Source organism: Anoplopoma fimbria, chromosome 9, assembly GCF_027596085.1.
Source record: "Anoplopoma fimbria isolate UVic2021 breed Golden Eagle Sablefish chromosome 9, Afim_UVic_2022, whole genome shotgun sequence".
NCBI lineage: Eukaryota > Metazoa > Chordata > Actinopteri > Perciformes > Anoplopomatidae > Anoplopoma > Anoplopoma fimbria.
In genome coordinates this window covers 13,807,547-13,824,175 of record NC_072457.1, presented here as the reverse complement: position 1 = coordinate 13,824,175, position 16,629 = coordinate 13,807,547, and the positions used below count along the sequence as shown (strand labels likewise).

Genomic DNA, 16,629 nt, shown 5'->3' with positions numbered 1-16,629 from the left:
TATTTTAAAATACTCTTCCACTCTAATGTATCTCTGACAGAGTTGGTTTTGTTCCAGCCATACTGTGTACATTAAAGTCTTATGAGTTTCGCTGTGAGCTGGCCCTGTAACCCTTTGCATACAATTCTTCTATCAATGTGACTGCTAGATAAATGGTCTGTCATGTCTCTCTACAGAAGTGTCGTCGTTGCACCCAAGAAATCGGGCATGGCACCACCTCCATCCACTAACGTCCCAGCAGCCACTGCTTCTTCTGTGTCTGGTGGGACACCTATCGACAGCGTCGCGGTAGTATCTTCTGGTGACGCGTCACAGAGCACCTCTGCAGACTCTGCAGCTAGTGAGTGTACACACACACACACACACACACACACACACACACACACACACACACACACACACACACACACACACACACACACACACACACACACACACACACACTGATACACTCAAATATGGGAATGGCAGTGTTTCTGCAAGGGCAGAGGAGTCATAACCTGGATGAGTGTTTTGAAAACGTCCACTGTGTGTCTTGCAGAATAACATTTTCGTTCAATGTAATCCAATTACGAAAGGCTAAGAAGATGGTGTGAAAGAAAAGAGTTTCACATGTTCAGTTCAGTTGCTTTTATTTATAAAAGTATTAAAAGTAAATATTAAAATAGCTATACATGCATTAAACATTTTTAATAAATGTAAATAATATTTACTGGTGTAGATATGAATGTAAACGTACTGAGTATTTGGATTTCAATACTATATTGATTTCTGCTACAAGAGTGAATTAAGGTGAATGAATTGAATAATAAAGACACACTAACTCCACTATATTCACTGAGTCAGCAGTGACCGTAAATAATGATCAGACGGCCAGCTGTTTTTTTTTTGTCACCTTTCTGCATGTGCTACTGTGAATTAAAGTGAAATGTTTTTTCACTGAGGAGTCTGTGTATGTTTAAGAGAGGAGGGTGTGACATGAGAATGAGGTTTGTGTGTTTTAGGAGATTGTGCATTCACTGTAAAAAAAAAAAGAAATCAGGCTGGGGTGTGCGTGTGTCTCTATGTGTGTGAAAAATGATAATTGTTAAAGCTGCATGCAGAAGGTGCTTTGTGTCAGTGAGCAGAGTTGAGTAAATACGCTTTGTGAGTGTTTTTTAGTGGGGCAGTGGGAGGACTAATGGAGACGTTCATTTACTCCTCTTTGTTTGAAGGAGCTACTTCAGCTCGAGAGAGATACTCTCACAAGGCCCACATGGCGCTGCTTAACACCTTACATGCACACACACACACACACACACACACACACACACACACACACACACACACACACACACACACACACACACACACACACGCACACACATTCCAGCCCACATTACACTGTCTGTCATTCCTTAAGAGTTATCCCTGCTTTGAGACTGTCCTGGCTGGAAAAACAAGCTTGCTGAAACACCAGAGGAATCCCCCTCCTCCATATTCTGCTGGGCATTAGCTTATTTATGAGACACAGGGAAGTGAATTTACTGCCAGATCAATCAAACATGGACTTTGTACCTTGTGTGCCTCTGTCTCCAGAATGAAGTCGTAAAGCACCTTTTAGTTGCATAATGAAACAGTCACAAAAACAGGCCAGAGGGGTAAATTGGTATGTAATGACTTAACGAGTGAAAACAATTTGAAAAGAAACAGTCATTATTTTAACATTTCAAATTCCAACACAGGTGTACCACTGAAAATATTTCTTATATATAACAAATAATTCATATTCAGTGTGTTTATATATTAAGACGGCAAATGATCTTGCTGTTTAAAGTGTGACTGCAGCTGACAATAGAGAGGTCTCCATCATGAAAACCTCTGAATTGTAAATTGATAAGGAAGACGTATTGTGCTCGGAGTACATCATCCACTATCTAGCCATAAAATTATACTTGTACCCCCACTTGCCCTATCTGACCATAAATCCCCTGTTTTATACATTTGAATGGAGGCCATTGTATTATTTCATAAGATGCATGTTTCCGCACAGGTTTATGGTGCTACCCTGGCCGTATAATGTATTGCTGTGTGTGTCTGTGTGTGTGTGCGTGCGTCTGTGTTTAGCGTCTTATTCTTGTCCAACATCCAGACTAATAACAGAGTTCTTTGGTTTCTCCCTGCAGCAGGCGGCCAGGTTCCAGCCAGCGCTAGCCTGCCATCTGTCCCCCCACTCTCCCCTGTGACCCAGAACACAGCCCCCAATATGAGGTGATTCATCTTCTTTTCTCCCTCTCTCTCACATGCACACACACACACACACACACACACACACACACACACACACACACAAGCACATGCACTATCAGCTATTTATGCACACATAAGCATCAGTTATTAATACATATCCACTGATTGTTGTCCTAATTCCAATCTTTCCCTTCACATTAAAGACTGATATTTTACTGACGTTGTGTTTTTTATTTAATTTCCTACATATTTCTATATTTTTATAGCATCTCAGAACGTCTGGAGCATGCTCTAGAGAAGGCAGCTCCTCTGCTGAGAGAGATCTTCGTGGACTTTGCTCCCTTCCTCTCTCGGACTCTGCTGGGCAGCCACGGACAAGAGCTCCTTATTGAAGGCACGAGTAAGTCCAATGTCACAATATTCACTTCCTGTCAGACATCAAGGATGGCGCATCTTTTAAGTGTTCCCATTTATATGCAATAACATATCCAGGCCGTGGTTAATCTAATTGTGTGATGAGCTTGCGTTGGGCAAAGAGCTGCTAGCTGTGCTGAAGGTTTCTAGGGGGCCAGGTCATAGGCCAGGCCACTAATAGCAGTGTTTGGGGTGTCTGCTGCCACCAAACAAAATGGAAAGTTGATTGATAGCTGCAGGGGGGCCTGAAGGGAAGGCAGGGGGGAGGTGTGTGTGTGTGTGTGTGTGTGTGTGTGTGTGTGTGTGTGTGTGTGTGTATGTGTGATGGTGCATGTGTCTCCGTGTCATACGAAGAGCAACCAAAAGACCAAAGGCTACTCTGCCTTCTTCCCGTCTGTGCATGTGCAGTGCACTCTGGACACTCCAGTGGCCCCCTGCCCTCTAAAAGCCCAGGGATCGCCATTAGGGATCAATGGGACATATGCTGGCCAAGTCAGGCCTGTAATACAAGGCCCAAATATGTATTAGTTTACAGTAACATCATGTCGGCTCATTAGGCCCATCAATACTATCCGCTCTCTTGCAGATGGCACAGGGTTAGCTAATCCGTGTCTATTTGTGTGTGTGTGTGCGCGTTGTGCATGAATGTGTTCCCACCAAGTACCGAGGAAGATTATGAAATAAAAAAAACGCACATAAAAATAAGTTATTGTCAAATGTACATAACTGTCTGACTCTCTTTCTTTCCAATTTCTCCAGGCCTGGTGTGCATGAAGTCCAGCAGCTCAGTGGTGGAGCTTGTCATGCTTCTGTGTTCACAGGCAAGTCTTGCATCTATATCTTTTCTCAGCCATGTCCACCGATCTGATTTATCAGGCTCACCTTGAGTGCAGTAAATCCACAGCCCCAGAGTGGAGACAGTGAGCCATCCAACGCCTTATCTTTCCCTCCACACTACCCTGTCCACCTTCCCACAGTCACCCCGTCCACGAGTGATGTTGGAGAAACCGGAGAAAAAGGCAATCTCTGGCCGCAAATATCGGTTTGAGGGTCAAGGGTGGCCGACCTGAGCCGCGTCACCTCTGACCCGAGCGCCCGGCCCTTGTGGCCTGGCCAAACTGATGAGGAGGGATAATGTAGATTTGATGGTGCTTTACATTGATTATCCCTCCCTCCTCTGTTGTCTTGTGGGTGTTTTGTTGCCAAGTTTATTTAGCTGCTGCCGGATTCATGAATACTAATTCAGGGATCATAAGCAGGCGTGGGCAGATCAATGATCGCTGGTGTCAATAGATCACTCCAGGATGGCTGATTAGCATCCAGACACACAAAGCTACCGAAGCCTGTTTAGATTCTGCGAGCGGACCGGAACACGCTACACAGTGTACTTTATATTTATGTATGAAGGCATTTCATAAAACGTTGCAAAACCACTCATTTTTACAGAGTAACACACACAAACATTTGCCCTCATACACACACATCCAGTGACAAGGACAACAGATAAGAACTCCCCTCTGGCCCTGGTTTGTTTGCATCTTTACCATTTAAAGCACCTCATGAAAAAACAAAGATATCCAATAATACAAAAACACATCTGATTAATGACTCCTCTCTCACCGCTGCGCTTTGGCTTTTTTTTATCAGCTCTATTTTCTAAAGAAATAGCACCTGTCATCTGGCTTTCTTTCCTCCACCTTCTCCGCCTTTTTAACCCCTACTCTGTTTGGTTCCCATTATTCACTTCGCGTCTTCTCTTAAAAAAAAACAAAAAAAAAAAAAAAACAGTCAGATTACACATCTGTTAGGATGTCAGGGGGCCGCGCATAGATTTGTGCTAGTGGGACACACGGAGGGGAATGCGAGCCCCTATAATGTCCAGAGACCAAAGGAATAGCGGGAGTGAAAGCTAGATAGAAAAACCAAAGCGAGAAAGAATGACAGGCTCTAATGCACCTATTTGTCATATCTGTCAGGGTGTTGTTTAATGCTAATCTAATCAAAGGCAGAATCTTGGTGATTGCTCCGCTGCACAGCTCATGCCTCGCTTCCCCCTTTGGTCCCCAGCCCAAGCTATTTCTTCCTTTTCTCTAAGCTCCAAGCTACCCCACCCAATCTCAATAACACACACACACACAAATACACACACACATGCTCTCTCTCTCTCTCTCTGGAACAGGGATTGGCCAGCGTAGTGTTGATTGCTTCAATAAATCATCCAACCAAATTCTCTCACAGCTAATGCAAATGTAATTTTATTGTTGTGTGAGGGGGGGAGGAGGAGGAGGAGGGAGGAGGAGGAGGAAGGTAGAGGCGATACGCTGCTTTCCACCAGGGAAAAGAGGAAAACAGCGACAGACTTTCCTCTGGGCTAAATTACTACGTATAATTATTTGTGTGTTTGTTCTCCTTGTGGGGCAATGAGAGTGAGCCGGTGCCATGATTGATGGCACTATTTAGCTCACTTTGTTGGGGCCCTCTGGCACAGGAAGCAGCTCAATCCTCTTACAGGAAGTGCCTCTGTGGCCATCTTGTGACTCCTTCGTGCCGTCCAAGCCAACCAGTGGATGGAGTAGATGGAGATGATTTTGATTGATTCCCCCCAACCCTCCCCAACCTCCGACTCCTTCATCGGAGATGCGATACCATCTCTGTGAAATTTTAATTAATTTCCCGAGCTTTGAGATAGAGTGGAGCCGGGGTGAAGGGTCGGGAGGCTAGGGACCGCAGAGCAGTTTTTAATCAGGGATCCTGTGAAAGTTACATCGCCGGCCACATCAGCTTGGCATTGAGGAGGGGATTGTAAACCGCTGTTTGATAGTGCCCCATTTCTAAGCAACTACAACTGCCCTCCCAATTAAAGGACCATTTTGATCGGACATTAACTGTTGGGCTGGCATGCTGCCTTGTTCTACGCTCTAATATTGATCTTGGAGGTCTGCTGAATATACAAAATGAGGATTAATGATCATATACTGTAGCTGCAACAGAGTGCTTCGCCAAATTGTAAAAAGAGCTGCGTCTTACTGCATTGGTGCCTGGCTTTGTTGCTTATTCAAGATGTACTATGTTCAACAATGAAACAATTATTTTTTTATATTGTTTTTGATTTATCCCCAGTTTAGTTTTAACATGAATTGTTTGGTCTAGAAAATGTCAGAAAATGGTTGAGATTGCAATTGCTTCCAGCTGACTTCATTCAATTGCTTGTTTCTTCAAACAACTCGAAATTCTATTTTCTAGTATATAAAGTGGAGCAAATACACAAACATTTTAATAGCTGGAAGTAGTGAAATTTTGCCATTTTTGTTAAAAAATGACCAGCGGTAAATCCATTATCAAAGTTGTTACGGATGCATTTTCTCTCAGTTGACTAAATTACAATTTTCAGCTTTACTTTTACTTGTTTATAAATCAGAATGCTTATAAAACCATTTTGAGAATATAGAATGGCTGTTGTATTGCATATTTGTTATAAGATAGTAATTAGATTGCAAGAATGTCCCTTGTTATAAAGGGCTCCCATGATAAGTTGAATAGTGGTCTATTTCTCTGTTCTTTAAACCAACTCAGAATAAGATGCAATGCTTTGGTGCTTACAAGATGAATTTAAGTAAATGTAGAATATATTTTAAGGTTAATATCAAGACGTCATAGCCCTTCTAGGTTATTGAATGTGATGGCGTCCTCTTCCTCCTGCATATTACATGAATATCTCTGAAGTTTTCTCTGCCTCTTCCCGTGCCTCTGATTCGCCTTGACAGTTTCACTCTCACTTTCAACACTCGTTTTCTCCCGTCTTGGTCATGTTTATGGCCACCGTGTTGTTTCCTAGGTGCACTTCTTGAAGTGGCTTCCATCGAAAACATCTGATAAATAAATAATGTGAAGGGACAAGAGAAAGGGCTTTTCCCGAGTGCTCGCCGCCGTCCGTCCGGAGCTTTGAGAAATCATCTCTTGGGTTACTGGACAGTCTACGATGAGCAGAGGCCCATAAATCTCCTCAGTAGCTGCATTTGTGTCCTGTAGATCAGCCATTATTGTCCGGCCCCTCTGTCAGCCCATCCATCCTTCTGCCATTTATCAGAAATGCATCCTGTACATGAAGTGGAAGGAAGGGAGAGAGGGAGAGAGCTGTGGGGGGGAGGGGCTTTGGTTTCATTATGGTGGTCAAGCTCAGATAGGAAAGACTGTTCATCACACCTCAACAAATACATTCAATGTAGTGTAATTACACAAAGTAGGACTTCTTATTTCTTCTGTTCTATAACTGTTAAAGGGTTGGTTAACGCCTAAACAAAATACAAAAAAGACATTATTCACTTAACTCAAATGGTATATAGTAACGTAGATAATTTAGTTTTTATATGCCCAGGTAGTTGAATTTTAGACGAATTTACCCTTTAATTTACTGTATTCAGGAATTGCACATTTATTGTTAAATGATTGTCAGTTAAAAGCTGTTGCTTTGACTAAATGGTTTAGTAGGGACTTCAGTAGCTTGTAAATATACTATCTCTGTTCTAAACAAACAGTATTTTGTTGGGACCACTGATGCAGATAATCCTTTAATAGTAATTCAATAACATCAATCCTAACCTGCTAATCCAATGACCACACATTATCATAGATCCTCATCCTCAGCCTCATCAAAGTTAACCTGTTTAACAGATGGGCACCTCTCTCTCCCAGTCAGCGGGGAGAAGGACATGGACTTCGCCAAACACTTGGTTCCTCCTGACCCTTGACCCTCTGACCTCCAGGTTAGAAGTGAGAGTGGCGGAGGCATAGAAGTTTAAACCCCTGCAGTAAGGGAACAGGTCGGGAGTGCACGGTCATCATGCTCCCCACAATCAATAACATAATCTGAGAAACGAGGGAACCAGTTGGAAGCTTAGTGACCCTGGAAATAACAAAAAAAAAAAGAAAACAGCAAGTTGAACCATTTGCACGGTTACTTATGTATGTTTTATCAAACAGGCCCTATTATGCTATTTTCCGGGTGCATATTTTTATCTCAAGTTACAGTTACAACATGTTTACATGCTTTAATGCTCATAATCTGCCTTGTTTTTCTCATCCTGGCTGTCCTGCAGCACCTCTTCTCACCCGCTCTCTGAAATGCTCCGTTATAGCGCTTGCTCCTCCCTCCAGGAACTAAAGTCTGCCCTGATTGGTCAGCTAGCCCGCTCTGTTGTGATTGGTCAACGTTTCACATTTCAAAAAACTCTTCCTCCGGAGCTTCAGCTCTGTCTCTCTCTTTTGTTGTTTGAGGGCCAAACTAGCCGGAAGGAGTTTTACATTACATCCGTAACATTGTGACCTCATAAAGTTACAGAAGTGAAGGAGAGAATTCAATCGAGCCTTTTCAGGCAGATCAGGAGCTTCTGAGGGGGAGGGTAACTCCTTTTAGGCGTGGACTTCAGGTTTTACACTTTATGGACCTTTTCCATTTAAAAAAATATATATAACACACTAAAGAAGAGGTAAAAAGTGGAAAAGCATTATAGGGCCACTTTAAGTTTTCACAACTTTATTATTTTAAAAAGTATGTTGGTGAAAGTGATGTCTGATGTTTGCATTACTGAATAGTCATTTATATCTGTCAGTGGATTTCTTCTTCGCCACCTTAAGTGAGGCTTTGATGGATCGAGAGCAGACCGTGTTGTATGAACCACTCGGGGAGCGGAGGGAGGTGAGAGAGCTGGCGAGGAATGTGATGAAACCAGGGGACAGAAATACTTTCCCCATCATTTTCCTCACAGTCAGACCAACACCCCACCGTGCAGTTAAACAGGCACACAAGGTTCAAGATCAGTGCAAATCAAAGTGTATTTTGTTTTCCCCGCTCCCTCCCTGTTCGCCCTCACCCCATTGCCCCTTTATGGCCGTGCCACGCGGCTCAGTGTCCCCGCCATCACTCTCTAGTTCAGAGGATAATATCATGCTGTATATATCTTTGAAAAAGGTACTATCCTGTGAGACGTAGAGAAAACAACCCAACACCAACTGACACTTAATTCTGCAGGCTCCCCTATCGTTGCCAACTATGCAGCCGGAGAGGAGGAGGAGGCGGTGGGGGTGTGTTGTGTTGGAGGAGGAGGTGTGGGGGGGGGGTCAAGGGGAACTTCCTGACAGGAAGGGAAGTCTAGCTGCGAGGGGAGAATCAGACAGGAGGCTCCTTAAAAAATGGAGTGGCTTTTAATTTGGCTCCCAGCCGGTTTTTACTGTGAGCTGGCTTCAAGTGGCTCGGGGACTGGAGGGCCTCAAGTGGCACGAATGGTTGGTTATTTATACCCAACCTATAATCGTGTTTCAAATAAATGAATTTCCCTGACAGATTCCTCTCCAGCTGACAGAGACTGTTAATGTAGTGTTTTCTTACCTGACAGGTCTCAAGTTATAAGACCTTGGAATGCATTCTTATGTTTCTCCCCCTGCTATCCTCTCTCAGCCATCCTGCTGATAAAATTGTGTCCTGGAGACTTTGCTCGGATCTGGAGTGGAAAATTCACTTCCCTGCATTTTTTGATCTGGTAAACGCAAAGCTCAAAACATGATTTACTGTCATTCCTGCTCATACTTGAGGGGCCATGCACAGATTACAGTCAAACTTTAACAGCCATTATATTTAATAACTTAGGGTATTCTGATGACAATCAGTTGGCAACGTTAAATCAGGTTTGGTCGTGTACAGATTTGTGGCATTGACATTCTCAGTAGACCGAGGACATATTTTACATGTTATCAATGTGAATATGATCCTTGAGGGTTACATTGATGTTCATTCCAATTAGGTGACTCCCGGTTTTACCTCCAAGTGTTTTCTAGTACAAGAAAATGGCAAAAGCAAGATAGTGTTGGATTCACACCATTATTGAGACATCTGGCAAAAGTTGTTCTACTTTAAGATTTTTTTTTAAGGGGTTGTAAACATTGACTTGTGAATCCCTGATTGAATATTTGGCTGCATAGAAAATATGATTCAGCAAAAAAGATTATGTAACAATGATGTAATTACCTTGAAGTTGGCCCATTTTATTGACCCACGTCTTTATTCACCACATCCTGTCACCCCTGCAAACAGGATGCAGATTTTGAATCAATTTGCCATCATCCACCTAGCTTCTTCATCTGCTCACGCTGCATTCCTAGTGCAATAGTTTGTATATATTCGAGAGTTATTTCACAAAATGGTGAAATAAAACACCAAACACACGTGCTATTATACCCAAACATTAAGTTTACATAAATGCTTTGATTCCATTGATTTGTGAGCCATTGGTGAGAGCATTATCGATCTTTTCTTCTACGATCTCATCTTAGCATTTAGATGATGAGGAAACATCAGTAAACATTTCCAGCCGCTTCATTTGGAGACACATAAAAAAGTAATCCGAACTTGAGCAGCTGGACTGAGAGAGGTATTAAGATACAATTTTTGAATTAGCAGTATTGGAAACCAATCTGTACTGCGGATCAATGTTGTTTGTGTAGTTTGTTTTGTTGCAAAGTTATGCAAAATACTCTATTGTTTACTAAAAAGTATAAAAGAAATCATGAAAATGAGGTTCCGATTACTGCAAAAAACAAACCAGGCAGCGGCAAACTGTGGCTCGCCACAATAATTGCATTTTACTGCATCGTGTTCATGTTTTTCAGGCGGGAGGAAATACTTTGTTACATAGGTCAACATGTCACAGGAGTCACAGGACTGTTTACTGATTGGTTGCGGTTACTCTCTGGCTGCAGTGTGGCAACTATACCCAAACTTTTTATCCCAATCTTCGCCGCAGAATCACAAAACAGCCTCAGCTCCATAGACGTGGCATGGCAGCTCGCCGCGGGCCGCTCTTCAATGCTGCTCTGGTGTGTTTTCGGCGTTTGAACTTAGAATCTGTTCCATGCCGAAGTGAAGCAACTGCAAAGTGTTTTAAGTTTTACTCTGCCACATCATTCAAACCCACCAACATTAAAACAGAAATACCCAAATACCAGATTTGTTACGAGGTAAGATTGAAATACAATTTTATGATAAACGGCTGTCTTAGAAAATGTGCTCTACACATTTATTTATTCCACATAAACAAACTTTTCGTTGACAGCTCAAGTGTTATAACTTGTTTTTGGTTGTGTTACTTTAAAAGTGTGAGTTTATGAAGTTCTTTGAGACCCTGCAGTATAAATATTTTGACATCAGTAAATATTCCCTCAGTTGTGGATCTGATCACCACCAAACACCAATGTGTCTGTTTTTCTTTAAGCAGATACCATCTGAACACACACACACACACACACACACACACACACACACACACACACACACACACACACACACACACACACACACACACACACACACACACGTGGACTGTTGGGAGCTAGAGTAGACACACCAGTGTGAAGTTGTTCATACACACAAACACCCACATGTTTTTCAGACAAAGCAGCATTAACAAACAACTACTCAACTTCTGCTTTAATCAGGTAGAAGGACTATGATGAATAACATTTCATATTTTATGGTAAAAATATTTTTGTTTTGTTTTTTCTTAATCATCCACACACATGGTTTCTTTTTTTGGTCATTGTTGGTATGAGGTTGCTGCTCAGAAACATTTGGGTCACAATTGTTTCCCTGTGTCTTATTTTTTTTAAATAAAAATGTAAATATATTACACCAACTGTTATTGATATTTCAGTGGTTGTAGAAACTTTTACTTTATGGCAGTTGATGACAGAATTATTCAAATGAATTTCAGCTGTTTAAAAAGTGTATTTGGTTTCCATCTGCTTTGTCTTTTTACATTATTTCTCTCCGTCACTCTGTAATCAAACTCATGCACATGTATCCGTTAATTATTTCTGGATTTCAAAAGAAGAAGAAAATCAGTAGCTCTCAGCCTCTTTAATTTTGCCTTTGCTGCACTGCCACATTTGACATTAGGATTTATGCTTTTGTCGTCCCATCTTAAATTGTACTCCCATGGCTTTTCAAATCAACAAATACTCGTGATTATGAGTGATGCCACCAAAAAGCACAACCGACTTATTTATTATTTCGGGAGAGCCTAGGCGTTTCTTTCTCCGGTGTTGGAAAATGTTTTCCTTGTGTTGTGGCGAGCCTGATGTTTGAAAGGCCCTTTTTTTGCTCAGGAGGTCTGTGTTTTCTCACTAGTGGTAGTGGTATATTTAGATGTTGATTATGGATAATCAGCTGTAATGACGGAAGTGCATGGCATGTGTGTTCAGACTCAATGCCATCGTCGTGGAACACAGACCAAACAGAGCTGTCTTATTGACTTCACATTGCGACGGGCTTTCATACATGCGAGAAAGAAAATGGTAACAAAACGTAGCCCCCTTTTAGATGTATTAAACACTGTCAAAATTTCCGATCAGGGTCAAAGGACAGCCCTCTCTCTCTACGTCCTATCATCTGTTAGGAGGTCAGGTTAAAGGTGAGAGGTCACAAATGGCTGCTTGTATCCTCTCATCAGGAGCGCTGTGGTCATGGCCATAAAAGCGGGGACACCGCTGACCAGGGCAGCCAAAAATCCAATATTCTATCACTGACCTGTCTGTTTCCTTTTTGTCACTGCGAGATGTCCCTCAGATCAGGGTCATTGCTTTTTTAATTCAACTAGAGGAGCCATTTCTTAGCCCATAATGACACCATTAGTCTTGCTATCACCTTTTTGTCTGTGTCCACAAAATGCCAATTGGCTCTTCGCCGTTTGTCAAACCTAATTTAGAAACCGAAGCCTTTCCATCCGGCAGTTTCGCGACAATCATTTTTTTATTTCTGCTGAAGACGTTTTTAGTTTTGCTTTAAATTCTAAGACTCCAGCGTTAAAATTCCCAAATATTAAAAAGAAATCGCATAAAGGAAATTTATGTCACTTATTTCCGTGTTTCTCCGGAGAGGACGACTCTATTTACAGCCTCACTTCCTGTGATGTTTATTTGAAATCCAGAAAGCGCAGCCTGGCCCGGTCTGGGATATCCCCACAGCCGCAGGCTAACACTCATGGTTAATGTCCTTCAACTACGGTCCATGCTTCAACTGGAAGGCCCCAAGGCTGCTCTCACACACTTCCTCTAAAGCGAACCTCAGCCACAAAAACCCCTCTGCCAGTCCTCAACTCCCAAGCCCAGACTTTTTTATTCCCAGTGTGCCCTCTTTATTTGGAATGTATTGTAAACACGGTCAATGCCAATCTGGTCCTCCAGGACAAAAAGCAGTTTTGAATTGAGGTTAAGTGTTAGGTTGTTGTTGTCCGTGTGACGCGCAGTCGGTTATGGAGTGATGTCGCGCAGACATTTCAGAAGTATGGTTTCTCTTGGCTGGTTGCATGATTGGTTCTGATGGTTTAACATTTGTTGTGCTAAAAGAGAACAACTGTGTGGTTTTGAAAATGCTCACGTGTGTAAGAATATGTTTAGATTTTTTTTTTTTTTTTTTTAAGTCTTGTAAATTGATCTTTCCTTCCTCCTCGTAGCGCTGATCTCCTCGTCCCCGTGGGCTCTCTAGGTTTACTGAAAGGCCAGTCGCTGCATAAACACACCGTTTCCTCTATCAGCTCAAGAGATGATGACAGCAAGGTTTATGCTTAGATACACGTACACATTGCATGGCTTTCACTGCATTGTTGTTTTGCAACTGGATTAAATCAACTCAATTAACATCGGTCTTTTCGGCACTTTGTTAAAAGGAGAATTTCTTTAAGAGTAAAAAATAAAAAAAAAAGCATCATGTTTTTTTTCACCGTGCTGAAATTGATATTACACATTTATCAACAAATGGCAGATTTGAATAAAAGCTGAATAATGCAGACTGTATGGTGACTTCACTGTGTGATTAATGTTTTTTTTAGAGAGTAGTTTGGTAGTTTAAGGCTCTAACTTGAGGTTTTTCACGCATATTTCTTCATCTCCCCAGAGAGGAAGAAGGGGGTGGGGGGTGAGCGCTGTGAGGTTCAGACAGGCCCCATGACCTTGTTGCTTTATTATTCTTTTGACGGTTGTGTTGAAGGTGTTGAAATATTGAACAGAACATGAGAGACGATGACCGCTGAGTTTGCCTGCTCTCGTTGTCCCCCTTCAAAATTGAGGATTTAAAGTCGCACACGGCTGTGGTTGGATTGTTTAGACTGACACCTTGAACCATAACGCAAGTCAAAGAGGAGGAAATTTGTGTATTTACTTGTGATAAATGCACTCTCAACACAGCTCTCTCACTCCTTTCCACCAGTTTGCCGGCTGATCATGCTGACAAAAGCGGTCGTTGAGGCTTTTTAGGTGACGTTTCATTTGACATTAGGGACCTGTAGTGGCAGGAAAGCTTATCGACGGAGCGTAAACCACTTAGTCACCAGGATGTACCCTAGAATGGCTGTTCTACAGGGTCTTTTTATAAATAGTTTGAATAGATTTCAAACGCAATTTGACCAATGAATCAATTTATTTCAAAATCTATTCATCTTTTAAGCATTATTCAAGTGAAATGCCAGACCTTTCCCAGTTGCAGTTCTCAAATGTTGCAAATTTTCTCTTCTAATTTTAAACTGAATATATTTGGGTTTTGGACTGTTGGTCAATAAAAAATAATTTGGGTGATAATTTTACTGAAACTCCAGGAAAAATAATAAACTCCTAGAAAAAAGCTTGGGTATTTTTTAGTAGCTTTTATACTGGGCCACCATCACATTTCAGTTGTTTTCTTGAGATATTTACCCATGTGGGGTATGTATTGACTCTACTTTTAATGTAAACATCTGCATTTCTATGTGATCAGGGATTTACTGGGCCGCTTATAAAATGTACTTTCTGTAACTTGGTAATGTTATTTCAGTGCTGGCATTGATACTGTGTGTGTGTTTGCTTGCAGGAATGGCAGAACTCCATCCAGAAGAACGCTGGTCTCGCCTTTATCGAGTTGGTCAACGAGGGCAGGTGGGTAACTCCGACATGATGAGTGCTGTCCCCTCTCCTCACAGCAGCCCTTCTTCATTATCTTTCCAACCTCTACCAATCAGCCACTTTCAAATTTCACCATTTTCTGGATCACGTCACAACCCCCTCCCCCCAAGATCCCTAAGGCCCTTGTGATAGGGTAGCTATTCAAGATCTTGGACAACAATCAATAATCGGGGGGGTGTTTGAAGAGCTTGGGAGAGTGAGGATGGATGATCCTTGAGTTCAAGGCTCCCTTCAATATGAGCTCATCCCTGAAGGATGTGAAAAAAGGAAGAGAGGTTAGGTAAAAGGTGACAGGGGCTCTGATCGCTGCTTCCTCTTTGACACTTTGGAAATCGCTCCTGATTTCCTGCTGTTCCTCAGTCAGTTCATTCCTTTCTGGTTGAGCCTTTATCTGCCTGTAATCATCTCTTCTTCCTGCCGCTGGCTTTTGTTTTTGTCTATTCTTTCAATTATCTTGACATACTCTTAGTCTTAAACTCATCAATTTCAGATTTAGAGAGCCACACTTTCCATTATTGATCCTTGGCTTTTAGAATCGGCAGAGGCTAATCCACAGTAATGCTAATGAGACTAGCAATTTACTGCAGTCCTGTGAGTTCTTTGTGGAGGACCAGATTTGCACGCACACTTTCACAACCATAACTCAAGTCGGGTTACTGGTGAAAGTTCTGTATGCAAATGTGTGTCTGGTCCGTCTCTTTGCGGGAAGCAAATGGTCATTTATACCTGATTACAACATGATTAGTTGAAATAACTACTAATTCCAACTGGTCATAATTTTATTTATTTGATTGAATCCAGATTGCAATACGCCAGCAGTCCACTCTGATTAGGTTTTGTGTAATTTAATGTGTTTTATTTTCTGACAGTCTCTGGAAAAGGTCTTCCCAAAGTGATATGAGCTGCATAAAACAGGGTTTTTGGGAGTCTGGAAATGTTTTCAAAAACATGGAATACTTTTTCCCCAATAAGGCTTAAAAGCAAAAAGTCTCAAGGTTTCAAATCTTTGTCTTGCCATATGAAGCAACGCTACTTCTCAAATGTTTCTGTTCATGTTGGCAGGCTGTTGGGAGACATTACATACGTATGAATCACAAGTGGTTCGACAGTGGATTGTGTGTGCAGGAGGATGTTGAAATGTTATTTTTTTTGTGGAGATTCAATCCGCACTATCACTCCTACTATAGTCACATTCAACTCTCATATGGTGAGATTAAAAACCAGGTCACTTTAGTTTAAATGATTATATCATCATGGAAATACTAAATAAAAATGAATATAATAATGAATAAGGCCTTTTTTTGCCTGCTAGTATTTCTTCACACTTTGGCCAGTATTACTGTCAAACAGGTATTAAATGGTATTCTATGTGGTAGTAAAAGTGTTAAACGTAACTGTTTTATTTCCATAATGTCTTCAGAGGTGTCTGTTTTGTCCATACGTACAGTCCCGAGCACACAGAGCGCCATAAAGAAGGGCAGTGGCTCGGGTTATTGATAGCGGGGCCTCGACGGGGCCGTAGAGGCTGCAGAGGCCCCGGCACCTCCGCTCCCCTGCTGCCCTGTGCTGAAACAGCAGGCTTAGGTTACAGTCATCCCCTGGTCCATAAACCCCCACCCCCCCAACCCCACAGTCAGTCCCAGCCCCCCTCCTCTGGCCCCTGGTCTGTTATTGTTCCACTTTGCACAGTCCTGACCTTTAGGGCTGCAGAGAGGTTTCTTAGATCTGCACACACAGACACGCAACATGCATGTTTCATCAACGCTGATAAGAAGAGGGAGGTAGACTACATGTGTTGCTACATGGGGGAGAGATCCTCCCTCTTGTCAGATGCATATCATTAACAAATCAATTAGCACCTGCACCCCAGTTAAAGGGTCTCTCTGGTTTGGGTTTTTGTTTCCAAATTAGATTTTCTGCTTATTTTGCACGGTTCTTTTTCAGCATTTTATGGATATTACATGGCTGTTCCTTGTCTTGGTTACCAGATATCATAGTGTTAAA

General features: G+C 42.0%; 1 protein-coding gene across 1 annotated transcript in view; it reads left to right on the top strand.

Annotated features, from left to right (window-relative positions):
• The window catches only part of lrba (LPS responsive beige-like anchor protein), a 184,686-nt gene that overhangs the window by 63,217 nt on the left and 104,840 nt on the right, over positions 1-16,629 (top strand). Inside the window, 5 exon segments of the mRNA XM_054605069.1 lie at positions 177-340; positions 2,166-2,250; positions 2,496-2,629; positions 3,403-3,464; positions 14,534-14,598. Of these exon segments, the coding sequence (XP_054461044.1) occupies positions 177-340; positions 2,166-2,250; positions 2,496-2,629; positions 3,403-3,464; positions 14,534-14,598 (510 nt within the window).